The sequence below is a fragment of the Sparus aurata genome, chromosome 2, assembly GCF_900880675.1.
Source record: "Sparus aurata chromosome 2, fSpaAur1.1, whole genome shotgun sequence".
NCBI lineage: Eukaryota > Metazoa > Chordata > Actinopteri > Spariformes > Sparidae > Sparus > Sparus aurata.
This window is the reverse complement of record NC_044188.1, coordinates 21,200,083-21,216,473: the sequence shown is the minus strand read 5'-3', so window position 1 is coordinate 21,216,473 and position 16,391 is coordinate 21,200,083. Positions and strand designations below refer to the sequence as shown.

Below are 16,391 nucleotides of genomic sequence, written 5' to 3'. Positions count from 1 at the left end.
CCATATCCAGCTCTGGTAATTTGGGCGAGCATTGATTAATGTGTGTTCATTTAAAGAGAGGAGATTGAGAATAAAGGATCGTTAGGATGAACGTCCCCGGCTCTCTGGAGATCCCGGGTGCCCACACTCACTGCACTGCAAAAAATATCCACCTTTAACGAGAGCTCTTTCACATCCCGGTGAAAAGTTTTCTCTCTTTAAAAAAAAAAAAGAATCGACTTTGGCGTTTTTGATTTCAACTTCTTTTTTTTTACTAAAGTTTTTTTTCAGACTTTTTCCTGCCTTATATTTATATATACAAACGATAATACATGTAAAACAGTCACTTGTTTGGAGTTCAGCCCTGGAACAAGTCAAGCTGCAGCGGGCGCATCTCAATTACAAAGTTTCCTCACGTGTTAAACAAACAGCACCGCTCAGTCCGAGCCCCCCACTAAACGCTCCGCCGGACATTTTTTGCAGTGTGCCCCGCTTTTTTCCTCACTCGGCGCTCGTGTTGGAGAAAAACTCCTGACACCGAGACGAGATGTCCGCGATTCACGCATCTTGACCAGATCAGCTTCGTATCAAAAGTGATATATCGCCCCAAACTTTTTTTAATTTTTTTTTTTACTGGCACTTGCTGCCGGCAGATTTCGGTGTGTGTGTGTGTGTGTGTGTGTGTGTGTGCGCGCGCGGAGTTGGTGGTGGTGGTGGCGGTGGGGGGGAACTGTGCGCATGTGCGAAGGTGTCCAGACTGACAATGCTGGAGAGATAGCGCGTTTGGATTGAGAAACCCAGAGAAAAGGACAGGAGAAAAAAGAAAAAAGGAGGAGAAAAAAAAAAAGATCCGAGAAAAAATCCCAAACAAACCCACGCCGAGAGACTGGCAACCATGAGGTCCAAAGGCAGGGCACGGAAGCTGGCCACGAGTAGGTGCAACATCCCTTTTCTTTTTCTCCTTTTCAAACATGCCATCTTTTTTTTTACGGTGTACCTTTTCTTTAGAGACTGTCGCTGTTATCACTGCGTTTTCATTAAGAGTCTCTCTGGTGACGACTTCGTGTCCACCGGAGAACCGTAAAGAGAAAAACCTCACTGAGAGTTTCAAAATGATGCCGGGGAGAAGAAGACAGGCGAAGAGTAGAAACTTTAAAGTTTTTAAGGGAGCGATGGAGGAACTTTCTGCAGGGGCGTCCGCTCCTACTTTTTTGTTGGAGTCGCTCGTTGCATGTAGTGGGCGCTGTAGTGTACTGACTGTAGGTCAGGGTCCCATGTCCCGAGCACCGGCAGTTTGTATTGCAATCGCTGCACGCATGCTGCTGCTGCTGCTGCTGCTGCTCTCTTCACTTTTGCGGTGGAGCAACTTGGGAAGAAAAAAACAAGGCAGGTTGATGGAGAGGAATCAGGAGAAAAAGGAGGATTTAGACATTAGGCATGGTAAATGTTTCAGGGAAGTGTGTGTGTATATATATGTGTGTGTGTGTGTGTGTGTGTGTGTGTGTGTACGTCATGCGGTTCATTCCGAGCTCGCATTAACGTGTCTTGATTGTTAAATTACACAGCTCCGCGGCAAAACTAATTCGGACTCTGATGTTTTCATTCTGTTTATTTCTTTCCACCATGCATGTTGTTATTGTTGTAATTCGATGGTCGCAGGGAGGCGAGCCTCCTCTCCCTGTTAACCAAAGGAAGAAAAAAAAAGAAAGAAGGAAAGAAAAAACATTCACTCAGGATCGAATAATAACTTTAAAGCAATCAATGGGTTTGATTAAATTAGCCGCGATATGGAAAACACTCTCGTCATTAAATCGATTTAATTGCTCGGGTACGCAAATCAACTCGCGGAATTTACGCGTCGCGGGGGGAAGATGAGTGATGTGGCTGAGTCGCGCATCGATTCAGCCCCAACAATAAATGATCGAGAATGATATTGTGTTTTTTTTTTCCTTCTGTTTCACGAGCCTCGTGTCCCATTCTCTGCGCCGCGTTGACTTTCATTCGAGTTTTCGCCTCTTGTTATTATTTAATTGTCCAGACTCAGACTGTAACCGCTCGTGTAGAATTGAATTGCAGATGTTTGTGTGTGTGTGTGTGTGTGTGTGTGTGGAGGGGGGGAGGATTATGCGGGGAGGTCAGAACAAGAAAGGTGCAACAGTGTGGTGGTGGCTCGGGCCTGCAACAACTTTGGCGCTTGCAGAATTTGTGTATAAAGGACACTAGAGATTTGCATCTCAGTCACTTTTGCATCTAAAGTACACGAACACAGGTAAATGGAGTGAATCAAACAACAACCGAGCTGCTGCACTAAGCGTGTAAAATGATTAGGACGGCAGCAGCAGGACGCAGAGAAGTCGCCACAAGCTGTTCCTTAAATGCAAATTACGGTTTGTTACGTCACAGGAGTGAAGATATATAGGCTACAGTACTGACATTTTGCTGAATGTTCATGAACAGAAAAATATGAATAAGGCACTAGCCTACTTTACTGTGATTTTTATTCAATGTTCGAAAATAGTGTGACACGCACAAAGAAATATGTGAACACACACATGCGCGCACACACACACCTTCGTCATCATCATCAACAGGAATGAAAACACTTGGTTTTCCTCGTCGCGGCCCTCTGCGACTGTGGAACACTGACCGTTTTCTGAATAAGAGTTTTTTTGGATCGACCAGCAACTTTTCTACAAACCATTAAAGCCACTCTGAGAGTATGGCGGGGGATAATTCCCCGCGCGTTTAACGATTATTATTCTCGGAGATGGAACAGCGAGATTTTCTGCGTCTTAAGTCAGAACGGGGGAATGTTCTGGGTCTCCGGAGGAGCGGGCCCGCTCTGGCCCCCAGCCAGGTCTGCGCAGTGTCAACAGTGAATATTTAAATTCCCAGACCCCTCATAAGAGCTCTCGCTGGTAAATGCGTTCAGTGTGTGTGCCTCTGCCTCCCGCCTGTCCAGAGGAGTCGTGTTAAAAACGGGCATGTACGGGGGGCCTCCTTTCGCAGAACCGCCGTGTGATAAAAAAAAAGGGGGTGAGGGGTGGGGGGGATGTAATAGAGGAGGTGATGGAGAGGTGGTAAACGTAAGGGTGATTGATGGAGGCTGACTGATTAGTCCGCACGTCCAGATGTAATGCGGTGCGCCACAAAAACTCGCTTTTGCTTCCCAACTAAGTATAGCCGAGGCGCGCAGGCCGCACCCCGCGGTGAACTGTGGGCTAAAGATGGAGCTGGAGGAGGAGGAGGGGGTCGACGATCCAAACTAGGCTGGCGTAGGCCTAATTAAAGGTCCACTTAGCATATTTGTGTCTCAATAAAAAAAAAAACAGCCTCTTGATTATAATGTGTTTAGAGGTCTTTGATAGTTTGTTAGTAATAATTACAAAGACGATTAATCTGACGTAATCCAACCCAGAGCACCAACGCGCCGTAATTCAATTTTATTTTATTTATCTACATATCTATTTTTGGAGGGGGTAAAAAATAAAGTTTCAAAGCCTTTTTTTTTTAATTATTATTATTTTGTTGTTGTTGTTGTTTGGGAAAACGTAACAAGTAGCGATGGAGCGATCAAATCCAAACTTTTGGCCGAGGGCGCACACTTGACAATCGTTTTTTTTTTTTTGTTTTTTTTTTTACAATTAAAATCGTCGTCACTCACTGATCGCATGTCTTCAAAAAAAATGGAGCGATATCACTTATCACATGCACGTCTTGTAAGCTGACACGCGGGGAAGCCGTGAGTGCGTGCGCGCGTGCGTGAGAGAGAGAGCGAGAGTAAAGAGAGTAAAGAGAGAGAGAGAGAGAGAGAGGCCTTGCGCGCCTCGGTGTCTCGCCGTCTGTCAGCGCCTCTCCTTTCCGCAGCCGAGAGGAGCGCGTCGTTCCTCCTCACATTGTGCAATGGGCCGTGCATCTCGCGTTTGTCTGGCGGAGCTCATTAAAACGGTTAATGGATCGGCCCATTTAAAAAAAAGGTGAGAGGGAGCGGGCCGGCGCGAGGAAAGTGAAATAGAGACCCCATTAAACAGCCCTTGTTGTCCCGGAGCGGTGCTCTTTGCCTGCGCTCCGCTTGGTGCCAAAGCGCCGTATACAAATGTCCCATATCTCCTTCAGTAAATGGACTGGGTCAAGAACCACCGGGGCCCGCGGCGGAGGTGACTCCCCTCTGTCTCCCTGAGGTCATGTCAGGCGTTTCTTTGAACCTGTTTTCTGATGCAAATGAATGACAGACAATTTATATCATGATGGTTTCTTTTCTTTTCTTTGTTTTGTTTTTCCACATCAAGTGAATCATATCAATTCAGTGGTAGTGGGCACGTTTTAGCGCCACAATAGGGCAGATCAAGTAAGTCAAGAAGGCCTACTCACTTATTATTTTACATTATTATTTTTTTTTTTTTTTAAAGAAACTTTTTCATGCAGATTCAATAACTGACTTCTTTCAAGTTGAAGTTTTGTGCGTGAAATGCCCACTTAAAGAGGAGGAATTCAAAGTCAGAACTTTAATATTTACAATATCAGTGAGGTAATAGGCTAACACAAACCCAGAAATATTTATCTTTTCCATGACTTGATAAACAAGCTGATCTCAGAGGACAATAATGTCCCCAGAACACTGTTTGAAGTTAGAAAGGTGGCAGGGTCCGCCATATATAAACAGAGAAAAACAGTATGAAACTTAGTTGTCCTTCAAGGTCAGTTTGTTTATTCAGTTCATTCAGTCATGAAAACAAAGTCAGTTTGTTTATTTAGTTTGTTTAGGCATAAAGAAAAATCAGTGATCATTGTCGGATATCAAATCAGAAATGCTTGTGTGGATACGAATGTTTTAGAAAGGTGAAAGTCATGATTGTGTGACAAAAACAAGTGTCACTGTCCCCGTGGATGCTGGGAACATGTCCCCGCTACTTACTTTTGGAATGGTCAGTTTTGTCCCCATCCCTTTTTAAAAGTATTATATATATATATATATATATATATATATATATATATATATATATATATATATATATATATATATAGTTATAGTTATAGTTATATAGGTTATATTGTTAGATATATCAAGAAAAGATATCTAACAAATGAGAAATCAGCACCTGCAGTTGAAAATGGCTGCTGCTGATTGACTGGTGGGTAGCATGACAAACTTCTAATCCAGGCCCAGTAGCCTGTACTAAGGTGAAGCAGAAGCCTACAACATGTGCAGGAAAACAGTTATTGTTCGTCAGATGATAGGTGTGATGACCACATACGATCTCCACGTCACATTGCCTTGAATTTCATCCATTGCGGACCCTTTTAAACAAATCTTTTAGTCCGAGCCTTTAGGTCCCCGCCACTTTTCAACACAAAGTGAACTCACTCACATTTGTTAATTAAAAAGCAGCAGTGTTTCTGCTCGCCAAACACAACCAGGTCAAACCAGGTGTGAGACATATCCCACTTTTACGTCCTCACGCATGCAGGTTTTGTGGGTGTTAGTCGTGTTTTGAGGTACAACTATGTGTGTGTGTGTGTGTGTGTATGTGTGTGTGTGTGTGTGTGTGTGTGTGTGCGTGTGTTGGTTGGTTTTCGGGCTGGCAGGTTGACCCAGGCCCTCTCATCTATCAACGCCCCCGTCTGTCTGACATGTCGTCCACTTTTCCTCCCCTCTTACGATGGGAGAAGCCCCCCCACCCCCCAAACCACCTCACAAAACCGCTCTTATGGAAGGTCTCTGATGTTAATGAGTCGTCCGTGACTCTGTCTCAGGGCCCCAAAAGGAAAGCTGATGAGGTTAGTGGTTTGTTTATGCGCTGTTGTCACCCGCTTGAAGGATGGGTCTCTGTCCCGAGCAACTGGGGAGCTTCCAGGCCTCGTCGTGGGTCCCCTCTCTCAGGGCCCAGGGGGGCACCTCTCTGCTCCGTCTGAAATCACCGCTCTGCTCCGCTTTCATTTCAGCACGTACGTGAGCAATTTCATAATGCATTAAAGCACATGGTAGAGCGAGGGTTGAAAGTGTGCAGCTGTAATTGCGAGTGCGCTTACGTGTGTTTGTATGTTGATGTGCTGTTGTTGGGGTCGGTGGTGGAGGAGGTGGTGTGGTGCAGCGACCCAGACAGGGCAGTGTGGGAACACCAGGGGATGGATGGAGGGAGGGGAGGGCGGGAGGGTGGTGTGCAGCAACATGTCAAGCCTGGGAACCGCTGTGTGTTTACCACAGGGAAACCGTACCAACACAGAACAATGAGCGAGCCTTACCCCTTCTAAATAAAAAAAAGAAAAAAGAAAAGCATTTCTGCTTTCTTCTCCCCTCCTAAAGGTCACCGAGTTAGAGATAGGGAGTCCACACAAAAGCCTCCAGTCTGTCGGCAGTCTGAGTCTGGCCAGTGCGGTGCCAAGGCTGAGGTCATTATCAACAGACCAGTCCCAAGCTAAGCATATTTTTATAGATTGTGCTCGCGTTCAGAGGGGAGGCGAGCATGTGTGTTTGTGCTTATTTGGTCGAGGCCGGGCTGCGTACGTGCTGGGCCCCCTCGGTGCGTGCGCGCGCGCGAGAACAAAACAAAGCGCTGTCAAGCGGCGTGACGCGGCCGCCATTTTCTCATCACAAATTGGTCTGCGGATAAATGACGTTTTCGCTGAGTTGAAAAGTTTACCCAGACATCAAACTGATTTGTGCGTCGTTATGATGTCTGAGGAGTTATAATGTCAACAGATTGCTGATGGTGCGCTTCGCCCGGGGGGCCATTAATGAGGTGGCGTGAAGTTGGCGCTCCCTGGCGCGGCTCTGAGGGAGAGATGTCTGTTAGCTAATTAAAGAAACTCAATCATTTTATACTCCAATCAATTACCTGAAGCAGGTGGTAGAAACAGGGGCCCGACACTCTGGCCCCGTGTCTCACATCCGCTAACTACACAAAGTCACTTTACTACATTGTTGAGTGCTTTTATGGGGGAAGAGGGCTAAACAAGAGGCTCGATATGACTTTATTCTAGCTGCCAATCTGTGAGTGCTGCACTTCAGACTGCAGACATGATGTTATGTCTGCATGTCTCATTACAGGCTGCAGTTTGATCACTTTACTTTCTTCATACCTCGCCCACTGGGAGTACATAAAATTGATTGATTAACTGTTAATTCTGGATTCTTTTGAACCAAGTGGTAAATATCTTTGTACTGCGTGTCTGCTTGTGGACAATCGTTTCAATCACTGTCACTGAGGGCCTCCCAGAGAGAGAACGCTGCCCTTTTTTTTTTCTTCTCACTCTCACACGCTGGACGGAGCTCACAGCTATAAACAGGAATTACCCAACAATCGCATTGTGAACGTGGTGATAACAGCGTGTTCCAGCACTGCTCGGGGATCTCCCTGGGTGGAGCAGGCCGGCCCTGAGGGATTGATGGAAGGAGTGAGGGTGTGTAGTCGTTTCTGATTAGGAGGGGGTGGGGGGGGGTGAAACAAGTGGATAAGGTCGTGCCCATCTGTAGCCGAAAGAAAAGGGAGGACGGGACGGAGCAGATGTAGTCAGGTGTGTACGTTTAATGTGTTCGTGTGCAATGTGATTCTTGTACATCTTTCATCTCGGACGCAACAAGCTCCCCCCCCAACCCCAATCTCCTCCCCGAAGCTCATTAAGCGGTGACCTCTGGGCCCCGGCAGGACGGGGGGGATGAGGGTAGGAGATGTGATCAAAGCCGGGGGCCTTCCTGATGAAGTTTGCGCTGCACCACATTCACCTGATTGGTTCTGATAGCAGCTGTCCTGCCTGTGCTGCGGCGCTGAGGCGGTGACGGTTACAGTGAGAGACGCAGAGGAAAAGTCAGGACAAGCTGTGAATTCATTTGTTAAAGGTGAGGGACAGTAGGATGGACACATTTAAATATACAGAAAATGTTGTTTGGGGAGAATTTTTTATTTTTTTCAAGTGTTTTACGATATGTGAAACAAACTTCTCAGGTGTTAAAGGTGCACTATGTAATTTGGGGGACCTTCACTGATTTTGTTATGCCTAAACAAACTAAATAAAACAACTCTCTTTGTTTTCATGACTGAATAAACTGAATAAACAAACTCACCTTGAAGGACACAGTTTCAGACTGTTATACTTTGTTTATATTTGGCGGAACCTGCCACCTCTCTAGCTTCAGCAGTGTTCTGGGACCTTATTTTCCTCTGAGAACAGCTTGTTTATTCCGTGATGGAAAAAAAATAATATATTTCTGAGTTTGAATTTCTTCTCCTCAACTACATGGTGCCCCTTTAATTTAGCCTTTAAGACCTCATCAAGTACTCTCTAGGCCCAGCTTTTTGGAAGTGGATCATCTCTCCACCGCACCATCAGCGTTCACCTCACTGCTCCACTCCCAATCCCATGTCCGAGAGAAGGAAACGCCACGTCCCTGTCCTCAGAGATCTGTGTTGATGACTTCCCCTCTGTGTATGTGTGTGTCTATGTACCTTCTGTGTGTGTGTGTGCCCAAGTCAGTCAGGGTCGCAGCAGAGGAAAGAATGCGGCCGTGGAAAGGAATGCAGGGCTGATTAGCGCTGCTTACCTGTAAGTGAACTGGACGTGCCGGCGTGTGATGAGACCGAGGAAACAAGGGAACAATAGGACAGTAGAGATTCCTTTCCACGCCGCATTCCAGCGATCCTGCAGCCGGGGCCCCCTGCTCAGAGCTTTGATGAACCCTCCTTGCGGCTTCCTGGGATTGTCGCTCCTCCACAAACACAAAAACATAAAGCGGCCGGCGAGCGAGGGCCCGGGGAAGAGAGAGCACGGCCCTCCTCAGGATGTCCTGTTTTGATTAGCGTTAGCATCCTAAATGCACCATAGAAATATTATTCTAACACGGAGAAGAGCTTAGCGGTGACACATCCACTTCTTTCCACTCGGTGACCTACGGGGTCAGATACACTACAATGAGCCAGGAATCAAAGAGGTGCTCCTCACCCAACGATCTTACTGAGGAAATCATGAGAGGAAAACAAGGCGATAAAACGATAGGGAGAGCTTTCAGGGCCTGTCAACAGGTGGAAGTCTGTCAGGCCAGTGCTTTTTAGACATGTATAAGAATTACCTGAGAATTTCTTGAGACTATTATATCAAACGTGGGAGAAATTTACTTGAATGGAAGACATTTGATTCTGTCTCATACAAATTTTCAATTTGTGTTTTGACATGGTTACTCACTGTCCTTCACACTTGGCATATTTATGTGAGCAGACTATAGGCCTGGAGGTAATAATAACATGAGCCTTGAAGAGATTTTACACTCTATTAAAGGAGAAGTTCACCCAGAAATGAAACCTTCTTTAGCTTTACAGCGAAACAGCATTGCGGTGTTCTCCCTAAACAACTGAGGTAGATGGGGAAAAAAACATGGCGTCCGACGTAATCCAAGTCTCCGGAAGCTCCAAGATCCTAAATTGATTGGAAAATATCTCACAGTGGAGCTTTTGCACCCACTTCAGAGGGGGTGCATGATAAGACTTTGTCTTAACAAAGGGTGTAAATAACATTGTCTTGAATCATTATGGGATCTCATCGCATCCAGAGACTTCGATTACCCCCCGGCGAGCAATATGGAACTATTTTATGTTTTCATTTTTTTTTTTATTTATCAAAATTAAATCCCCATCCCCAATTATGCAACAGAGATTTGCTATGAAGCTCCAGAAATGTTTTGCAGACCACAAAACTTCACCCGACTTTTCCATCAGTGTGAGGGTGAGCAGGAAATGACTACACTTTCACTCTTGAGTGAACTCATCCTTTAATGATAATGAGCTCAGAGACAGCCTTGACCAGGAGTTACACATACATTGTCTGGTGCCCTGCTGCCATTTAACACAATGGTACGAGAATCAGTTTGACATACCGTTTAAAGCTGAGCGACTGTGATGTTACTTTAAGCTTCTGGTGCATCTTCGTCCACGGCCTGTACCAAGATCTTCTCCGTCGACAGATGTGTGTTTGTATAAAAAAGAAGAAATGGGGCTCATCGAGTTTACTCTTTGAGTTTTTCCACACCATCAATAACATATTGGTGGCGTCTGTAAAAACTGTAACAGTTGTGTTTTTATTTGGATGACAGGAAGTGGTGAGTGGCGGAGCCGATTTCACTAAATGCTTCCTCACGCTGGAATGAGCGAATTAGAATAGGGTGTCAGTTTCTCTTTAAGAGTTTTAGGACACGAAAATATCAAAGGGAGTAATTACTGATGTATTTTTTTGCTTATTCCCTAGCTGGGAATCAAACTCGTGTTATTCCTGCCTTTTGAATTATTTTGTAAAGCCATAATAACTACTGCTGTTAAGTTAAGCTTTTATCCAGGAAAACTAAGGTTTGAAAAAACTCGAATAAAACAGAAATGACCAAAACAGCTTTTATTCTACGAAAACAGAGTTGACCGAAATTCTTAATTAACTGGCGGTATTTCGCTTTAAGTAAGCACCTTATTTATGTATTTTGCGCTCTCACACACAGTGTCCTCTTTCAGCAGCCCACACTACATCTTTTCTGTCTCCTGTGGAATCAGAGAGCAGTGAAGCATTGCGGCATGGTTTGTTGTTTTGCTGCTGCTCGAGGGCTTTAGTTTGACAGGAGGGCACCACTTTGTTCACCTCAGTGTCCAGAAGGGACCCTTCGGGGGCCTTGAGGGCCTGGACGTCTCTGTCAGGGCTGTGGCAGGACTGGGGCAACGGGGGGCCCCGCTGCTCACTGGGTCAGTGGACAAGCTAATCGATTTTATCTCCGTTTCACACACCACGCCAAACCCCTACTGGCCTGATATTCACATGTTCACTGTTCAGAGGATTACGCTCCCTCCATCTTCTGTCTCTCTTTTTTTTCTCCCCCAGTTTCTCTCTCCCACCACATTTTTTTTTTGTTTGTATTTCTTCTACATCTCTTTCACTCTTTATCTCTCCCCCTCCCTCCGTTCCCCTTTGAAGGGGAACATTTTAAATTTAGCCCGTCCGTGCCTGTCTCGGCGTTGGCGCTCCCCCTTGAGGGAGGCTGGCGGGGCGGTCGTAGGAACCCTTGTTTTCTCGGCCATTCCTCTGGATGAAGCGTTGGAACAAGGGAATGAAAGCTTTGGGAAAGGTCTGGAAACTTCCCATTCATCAGTGTAAGGAGATACTGCGCTGACAGTTAGCAGACGGCCAGCCAAGTACAACACGGGACAGCCGCGTGGGCCCGCGGCAGCTCGGCTCAACAGACAGACAGACAGAGCGAGAGCAGACCAAACACCCCACTCATCTCTGTTTGAGGCAATAACATGTGTTAGCGTTTTAGGCATTTTTTGGTGTGATTTCTCTCGCACAGAGTGACTCAAGTGTGAACAGTAGAATAAGTGAATGATTACGGGTGCAATCATAACTAATACAGTAATACAGAAGAGCAGGGGGCAGCAGAGTTTAGCGCTGGAGACAAGTAATGGTTACATGCTGTCATTGAAGCAGTGGAGCAAACTGTGGTTGGTTCAAGATATTTTCTGATTTGACAGAACTTTATCTACACTTCAAGGTCCTACAAGTGACCTGTGTGTTCCGTACTCGTGCTTCAGTGATATTGGATGATTAGCATTCAGTCAGTCAGTCTTTTGCATGAGATCCTACATTTTCATCATTGTGTGCCAGATGCGATGCAATATGCAGTGGCGGACTCAGAATGTTCGAAGGGCAAGGGTGAAAAAAAAATAAATAAGGGCACCAGCTGTATTTGGGGGGGGGGGCACCAGAGCGCAGAAAGTTTTGATATATTCATATTGAAGAGAGGGCTCTTTATCACCTTTTGTCCACTTTCTGACCACTTTCCATAGGGGCATCATAAGTCAAAGCTTTTCATGCCTTAACGTTACAACTTGATGTCAATTTAGGTTAAATTCTATTTCTCTTTCGGTAGAGTCCAGAGGAATCCTTGGAAACAACTCAGTCGTGTCGCCACAAAGACGGCTGGGGATGGCCCGACTTCCCAGGACCAGTTTCTGGTTTTCGGTCGCCACACATTTCCTGAGTTCTCCTTAAAAATATCCAGTGGAGCCATGTTTACAATCGTTGACACGCCGTGGGCCGAATATATCCTCTGGTTTCGCACGTAAAAAAAAAAAAATGGCGAAAACACAGACTTGGGCTGCGGCCGCCAGATTGGCAGCCTTTTTTGCCTGTCACTCCACCACCATCACCTTCACCTCCCAGTATGAAAGTCCGGTAATAAGCATATAATCTGAGCGCAACGTGAAGCGTTTCGTGCAAATGACAATATGGTATGAAGCCTATGACACATGCAAACTCACGTATCTGTGGTTTGCAGAAATGTTTACTGCTAACATTATACCTTATCTTTTTTTGTACTCATTGACTTTTTTCCATGTCCTTTTAGCCTCCCTGACACAGCCCCTCACCGTACATTCCCATCAGCCATTGCAGCGGAGCAAGCAAAATGCATGCATACCCTCAGGGGCAGTAATACATGTATGAAAGCAAAGATTTATATGCACCCATAAACACACACACTCACACACGTTTGAATATTTATCCATCCTTTGGACACAACACACATACATGAGTCGGGGATGGGACGGCGGGACATTGGTCCGGGCAGTGCATGGTGGGACATTGCAGGTGCGAGTCTGTGTCTCTCTGCCCAGCCATTAATCGCTGCCATCTGACAGTTCAATCTACGAGGGGCCGAGCGGAGCAGCCGGCTGGTTACCAGGGCAGGTCATTACTGAGCATGGAGGCAGCCAATCGCATCAGCGATCAATGACAAAGGCTGCAGAGTGCGAAAAGTGAGGGAGAAGTCGAGGGAGGTAGGGTTGAGAAAGACGGAGGAGCGAGAGCGGCGATGGAAATGTGGGGACGAGGGGAGGGGAGCGGAGAGGTACGGCGGGATAAAGGTAGTTATGCTGCTGAAGGTCAGCTCTTGGTTGTGGAGTGGATGACAAACAGGCTGTCAGCTGCCAAGGGATGGAGATATTCATCCAGCGCCGCACAACTTAAAAAATACGGCCCCTTGCACATGCACGCCCATAAATGTGCGCAGAAACAGTCGTCGCCATAGCAGCTTGATTGAGAATGCAGCAGGGGAATTTAGTGTGAGCTATTGTTTTATGAATTCCATATACAAGGTGCTGGCAGACTGCGCCGCCCTTTTAGTGGTCAGCTCGGGCTGCGCCGTAGTAAAAGTAATGACTGGCTGCGAGTAAAGAAAAAAAAAATTCAGTTCATGAAAAGCGCCACAGCTCCCCTGTGGGCCCGCCCCCGCTGGTAACACGGGAACGGCTTACCAACGGCGAGGTCCGTCCAGTGTTTGCCCAGCCCTGAGAAGTCAACACACCACCCCTCTCGCAGAAGGAATTCCATACGTCTTAAGACATCCATCCTGCTTCATGAAAATCATTTTCATCTCTCTCACCCATGTTTTTCCTTATTATTTTGGTTCTTTTTTTTTTTTTTTTTTGTTCTGTGATGATGAGGGGATTAATTGATGTTGTGGGTGACATTATTTGGCTGGGGCTCTGATAAAACAACAAGGAGATCTCTCTTTTTTCTCCCCAGAGGCCTAGAATAGCAGTACTGGTCGTTTATCCTGCACTATCTCTCAGCAGATCCACTGGCCCTCTCTCACACACTCTCTCTCTCTCACACACACACACACACATACATACAGGCCATCCCAGCTTGGACACCACTGAGTGATGATGAGTCATTATGGAGAGTGTGCCCTTCGACCTCCTCCAGTCTTTATGGATCGCTCTCTGGCAGAATCATATTCCCTAATGCCAAGTTCCTGTCCATCTGCCTGCCTTGTCTGTCAGACGGTCAGGCCCCTTAGTCTCTCTCTCCCATACTCTCTCAATCTCGCTCTCTCTCTCTCTCTCTCTCTCCCCTGAGTTTCACACACCAGTTCATCCCAGACATCTCTGTCTCTGTTTATTTTAATAACAAACAGGAAAAATATCTCCTTTTCCCATTACCAAATGTTTGAATTTGATAGTTCTAATGTATTCCACAGTGAGGATAATGGACGCGAGTGTTGATTTGCTGCGAGATTATATTTAGACGAACCTGAGAAAGGCTTCAAGAAGTTGTCTGTTATCCAAGGGTGTGGTAGGTTGGAGGATTAATTATATCTATTCGTCCTGGCCTACCATGTTCTTCAGTGTTGAGATTGGCACGTAGCAACACTTTAGTTGAATTCACAGTAATCCAATACATCTCGTTGCATGTAAGCGCCCCCCCCCCCCCCCCACACACACACACACCATCTATCCCCTCACTTGCATACGATAGTGGTAATTCCTCAGTGCGCAGAGGAGCAGAGCAGCGATGGGAAGCAGAGGAAAGGAGTCAGTTTGGATTTCAACACATCCTCCTCTCTTTTTCTGTTACTCTGTTAATCCAATAGTACCGCGATGCCAAGGGTATTCTGTGTAGATCAGCCTGCTAATATGTTTTTTGTGGACGCTAGCATTTGATCCTTCTCTCGACAAATACAATTTGCCCTGCCTGATTTGATCAGTGGCATAGTTGCATGCAGGCAGGAGCAGGTACACCTTCCGTACCACGGAAGTTAAGATGTTTTTGTTGTGCCTACGAGAGAGGAAACTCTATTACAGGTGTCCTGGACCACGGGGCCCTGCCGGCTCTGATGAAATGCTCGTTGGGTGTTAATTCAATTCTGATTTCGCCCAGCCTGGAGACTAGCCACCTCTGGGGTTTTAAATCTGGCTCTGAAAGGCAGAAAACAAAGTCTGGTTCTAAAGCGTACAATTACAATGGTGGAAACTTTGAAGGGCACTTCCTGATGTAACATAGTAATCTCCCATGGGACACCAGAGAATGATGCTGTATAATTTTGGTGATGTTTTTGTGGAATAAGCATTGTTACATGTGTGCACGGTGCGTGCAAGTTGTAAAGTGGTACTGTCGCACAGACAATTACATTTATACTGTATGCCTGTAATATGGAACTGACCGTATAACACTATAGCAAGCAGGCGTAAGCAACACAGGAAAACATGGCTGTTTGTCTGAGGAACAAGCCTTTCTGTTAAGAGTAGAGTTAAGGGATCCATCCCAGTAGGATTCTGTTTCCTTCATTTGACAAGTAGCTGAAATTGTTGCAGTGTGTGATGATAAAATCCACTACTGACAAAGTCAGGCTTTCATCCCATAGCTTGCACCAGTGGTCTGTAGCTCCAACAACACAAGCATTGTTGGAAGATGTATTCAGTGGTTTTACATAAATACAAGTCAGAATACACACTGAAAACCCTCCGTGAAAAGTAGAAGTCCTGCATTCAAAACCTGACTAAAAATAAAATTATGTAAGTATTATGAGCTAAATTTATTATTACCGCTGCATTAAGGTGATGTTGCATTTAACTGCTGCTGTTACTGATCGTTACACTGACATTTAAGGTTGAGTTAATTTGACATTTTTAAGTACTGTTGCATAGTTTAATCTACAACAATGCAAAGTATTCTGTAAGATCATTATGTTTGCAACATCACAGTTTTAAAAAAGCTTATTTAGCTTAAAGGGTAACTTAAATTATAGTACATATTAAAGTGAGTATACAGGTCTTTGGGAGTACTGAATATGTGAATAAAAAGTGGTGTAATGATTTTTTTGCTCCAGAGGAAGCTACATAATCTGATTGCCTCCACTATGTTTTACACAGGAACAATAATGCATGGATTAAAAAAAGATTATATTTTTGGTTTACACACAAAAAAAAAAAACAAGCCCAATCCCGTTCTAGGAGTGCAATACTGGATGGACCGCTTTACAAAATCTGGTGCCTACATTACCCATAATTCAACTGTCAATGAATGATATCCCTGGATGCAATTTATCACATTATGAAGCTTCATCTGGAGCCACAAAAGGTGTTATAATCCTTTTTTTGGTCATATATGCAGTAGTTCTCCCCAAGACCTGTAAACACACTTTAACATGTATAATTGGTGAAGTTGAAATAGGAGAATTTTTTCACGCCATAAAGGAACACTTCAACCTTCACCTTATCAGAAAAAAATAAAGATTAAAACACCAAATTTGGAGATGTGTGGTCTTCACTGGACAGGAAGGGTATGAAAAATTGTAATCTGAAAAGTAACTATAGCTGTCAGACAAATGTGATGGCGTAAAAAGCAAAATATTTTTTTGGGTGAGGTTTGTGAGGTTTTTGTGATTTCCTGTCAGTGGTAAACCAACAATATTCTAGCCAAAGTCTTGCTGTCAGTATGACTTTTTCAATAAGAGCACCTTTAAAATGTGTTGTTTGGAAATCATTCCTTATTATCAGCATTCATTACACAAGCAGATTCTATTGAGATGTTTGATTATGATTATTCCAACTCATATTAAAGGGGAAATTAACCACAATTGTTCCCAGATTTACACCCTTCTGAGA

The 16,391-nt window shown here is 45.1% G+C and overlaps 1 protein-coding gene across 12 annotated transcripts in view; it reads left to right on the top strand.

Annotated features, from left to right (window-relative positions):
* The first annotated feature begins 734 nt into the window (after positions 1 to 734).
* Positions 735 to 16,391, top strand: part of mecom (MDS1 and EVI1 complex locus) — a 147,026-nt gene continuing 131,369 nt past the window's right edge. For all 12 annotated transcript variants that reach the window (XM_030404986.1, XM_030404956.1, XM_030404937.1 and 9 more), the window contains exon 1: positions 735 to 911. In XM_030404986.1, the coding sequence (XP_030260846.1) occupies positions 875 to 911 (37 nt within the window). In that variant the 5' untranslated portion in view covers positions 735 to 874. The remainder of the gene's footprint in view (positions 912 to 16,391) is intronic.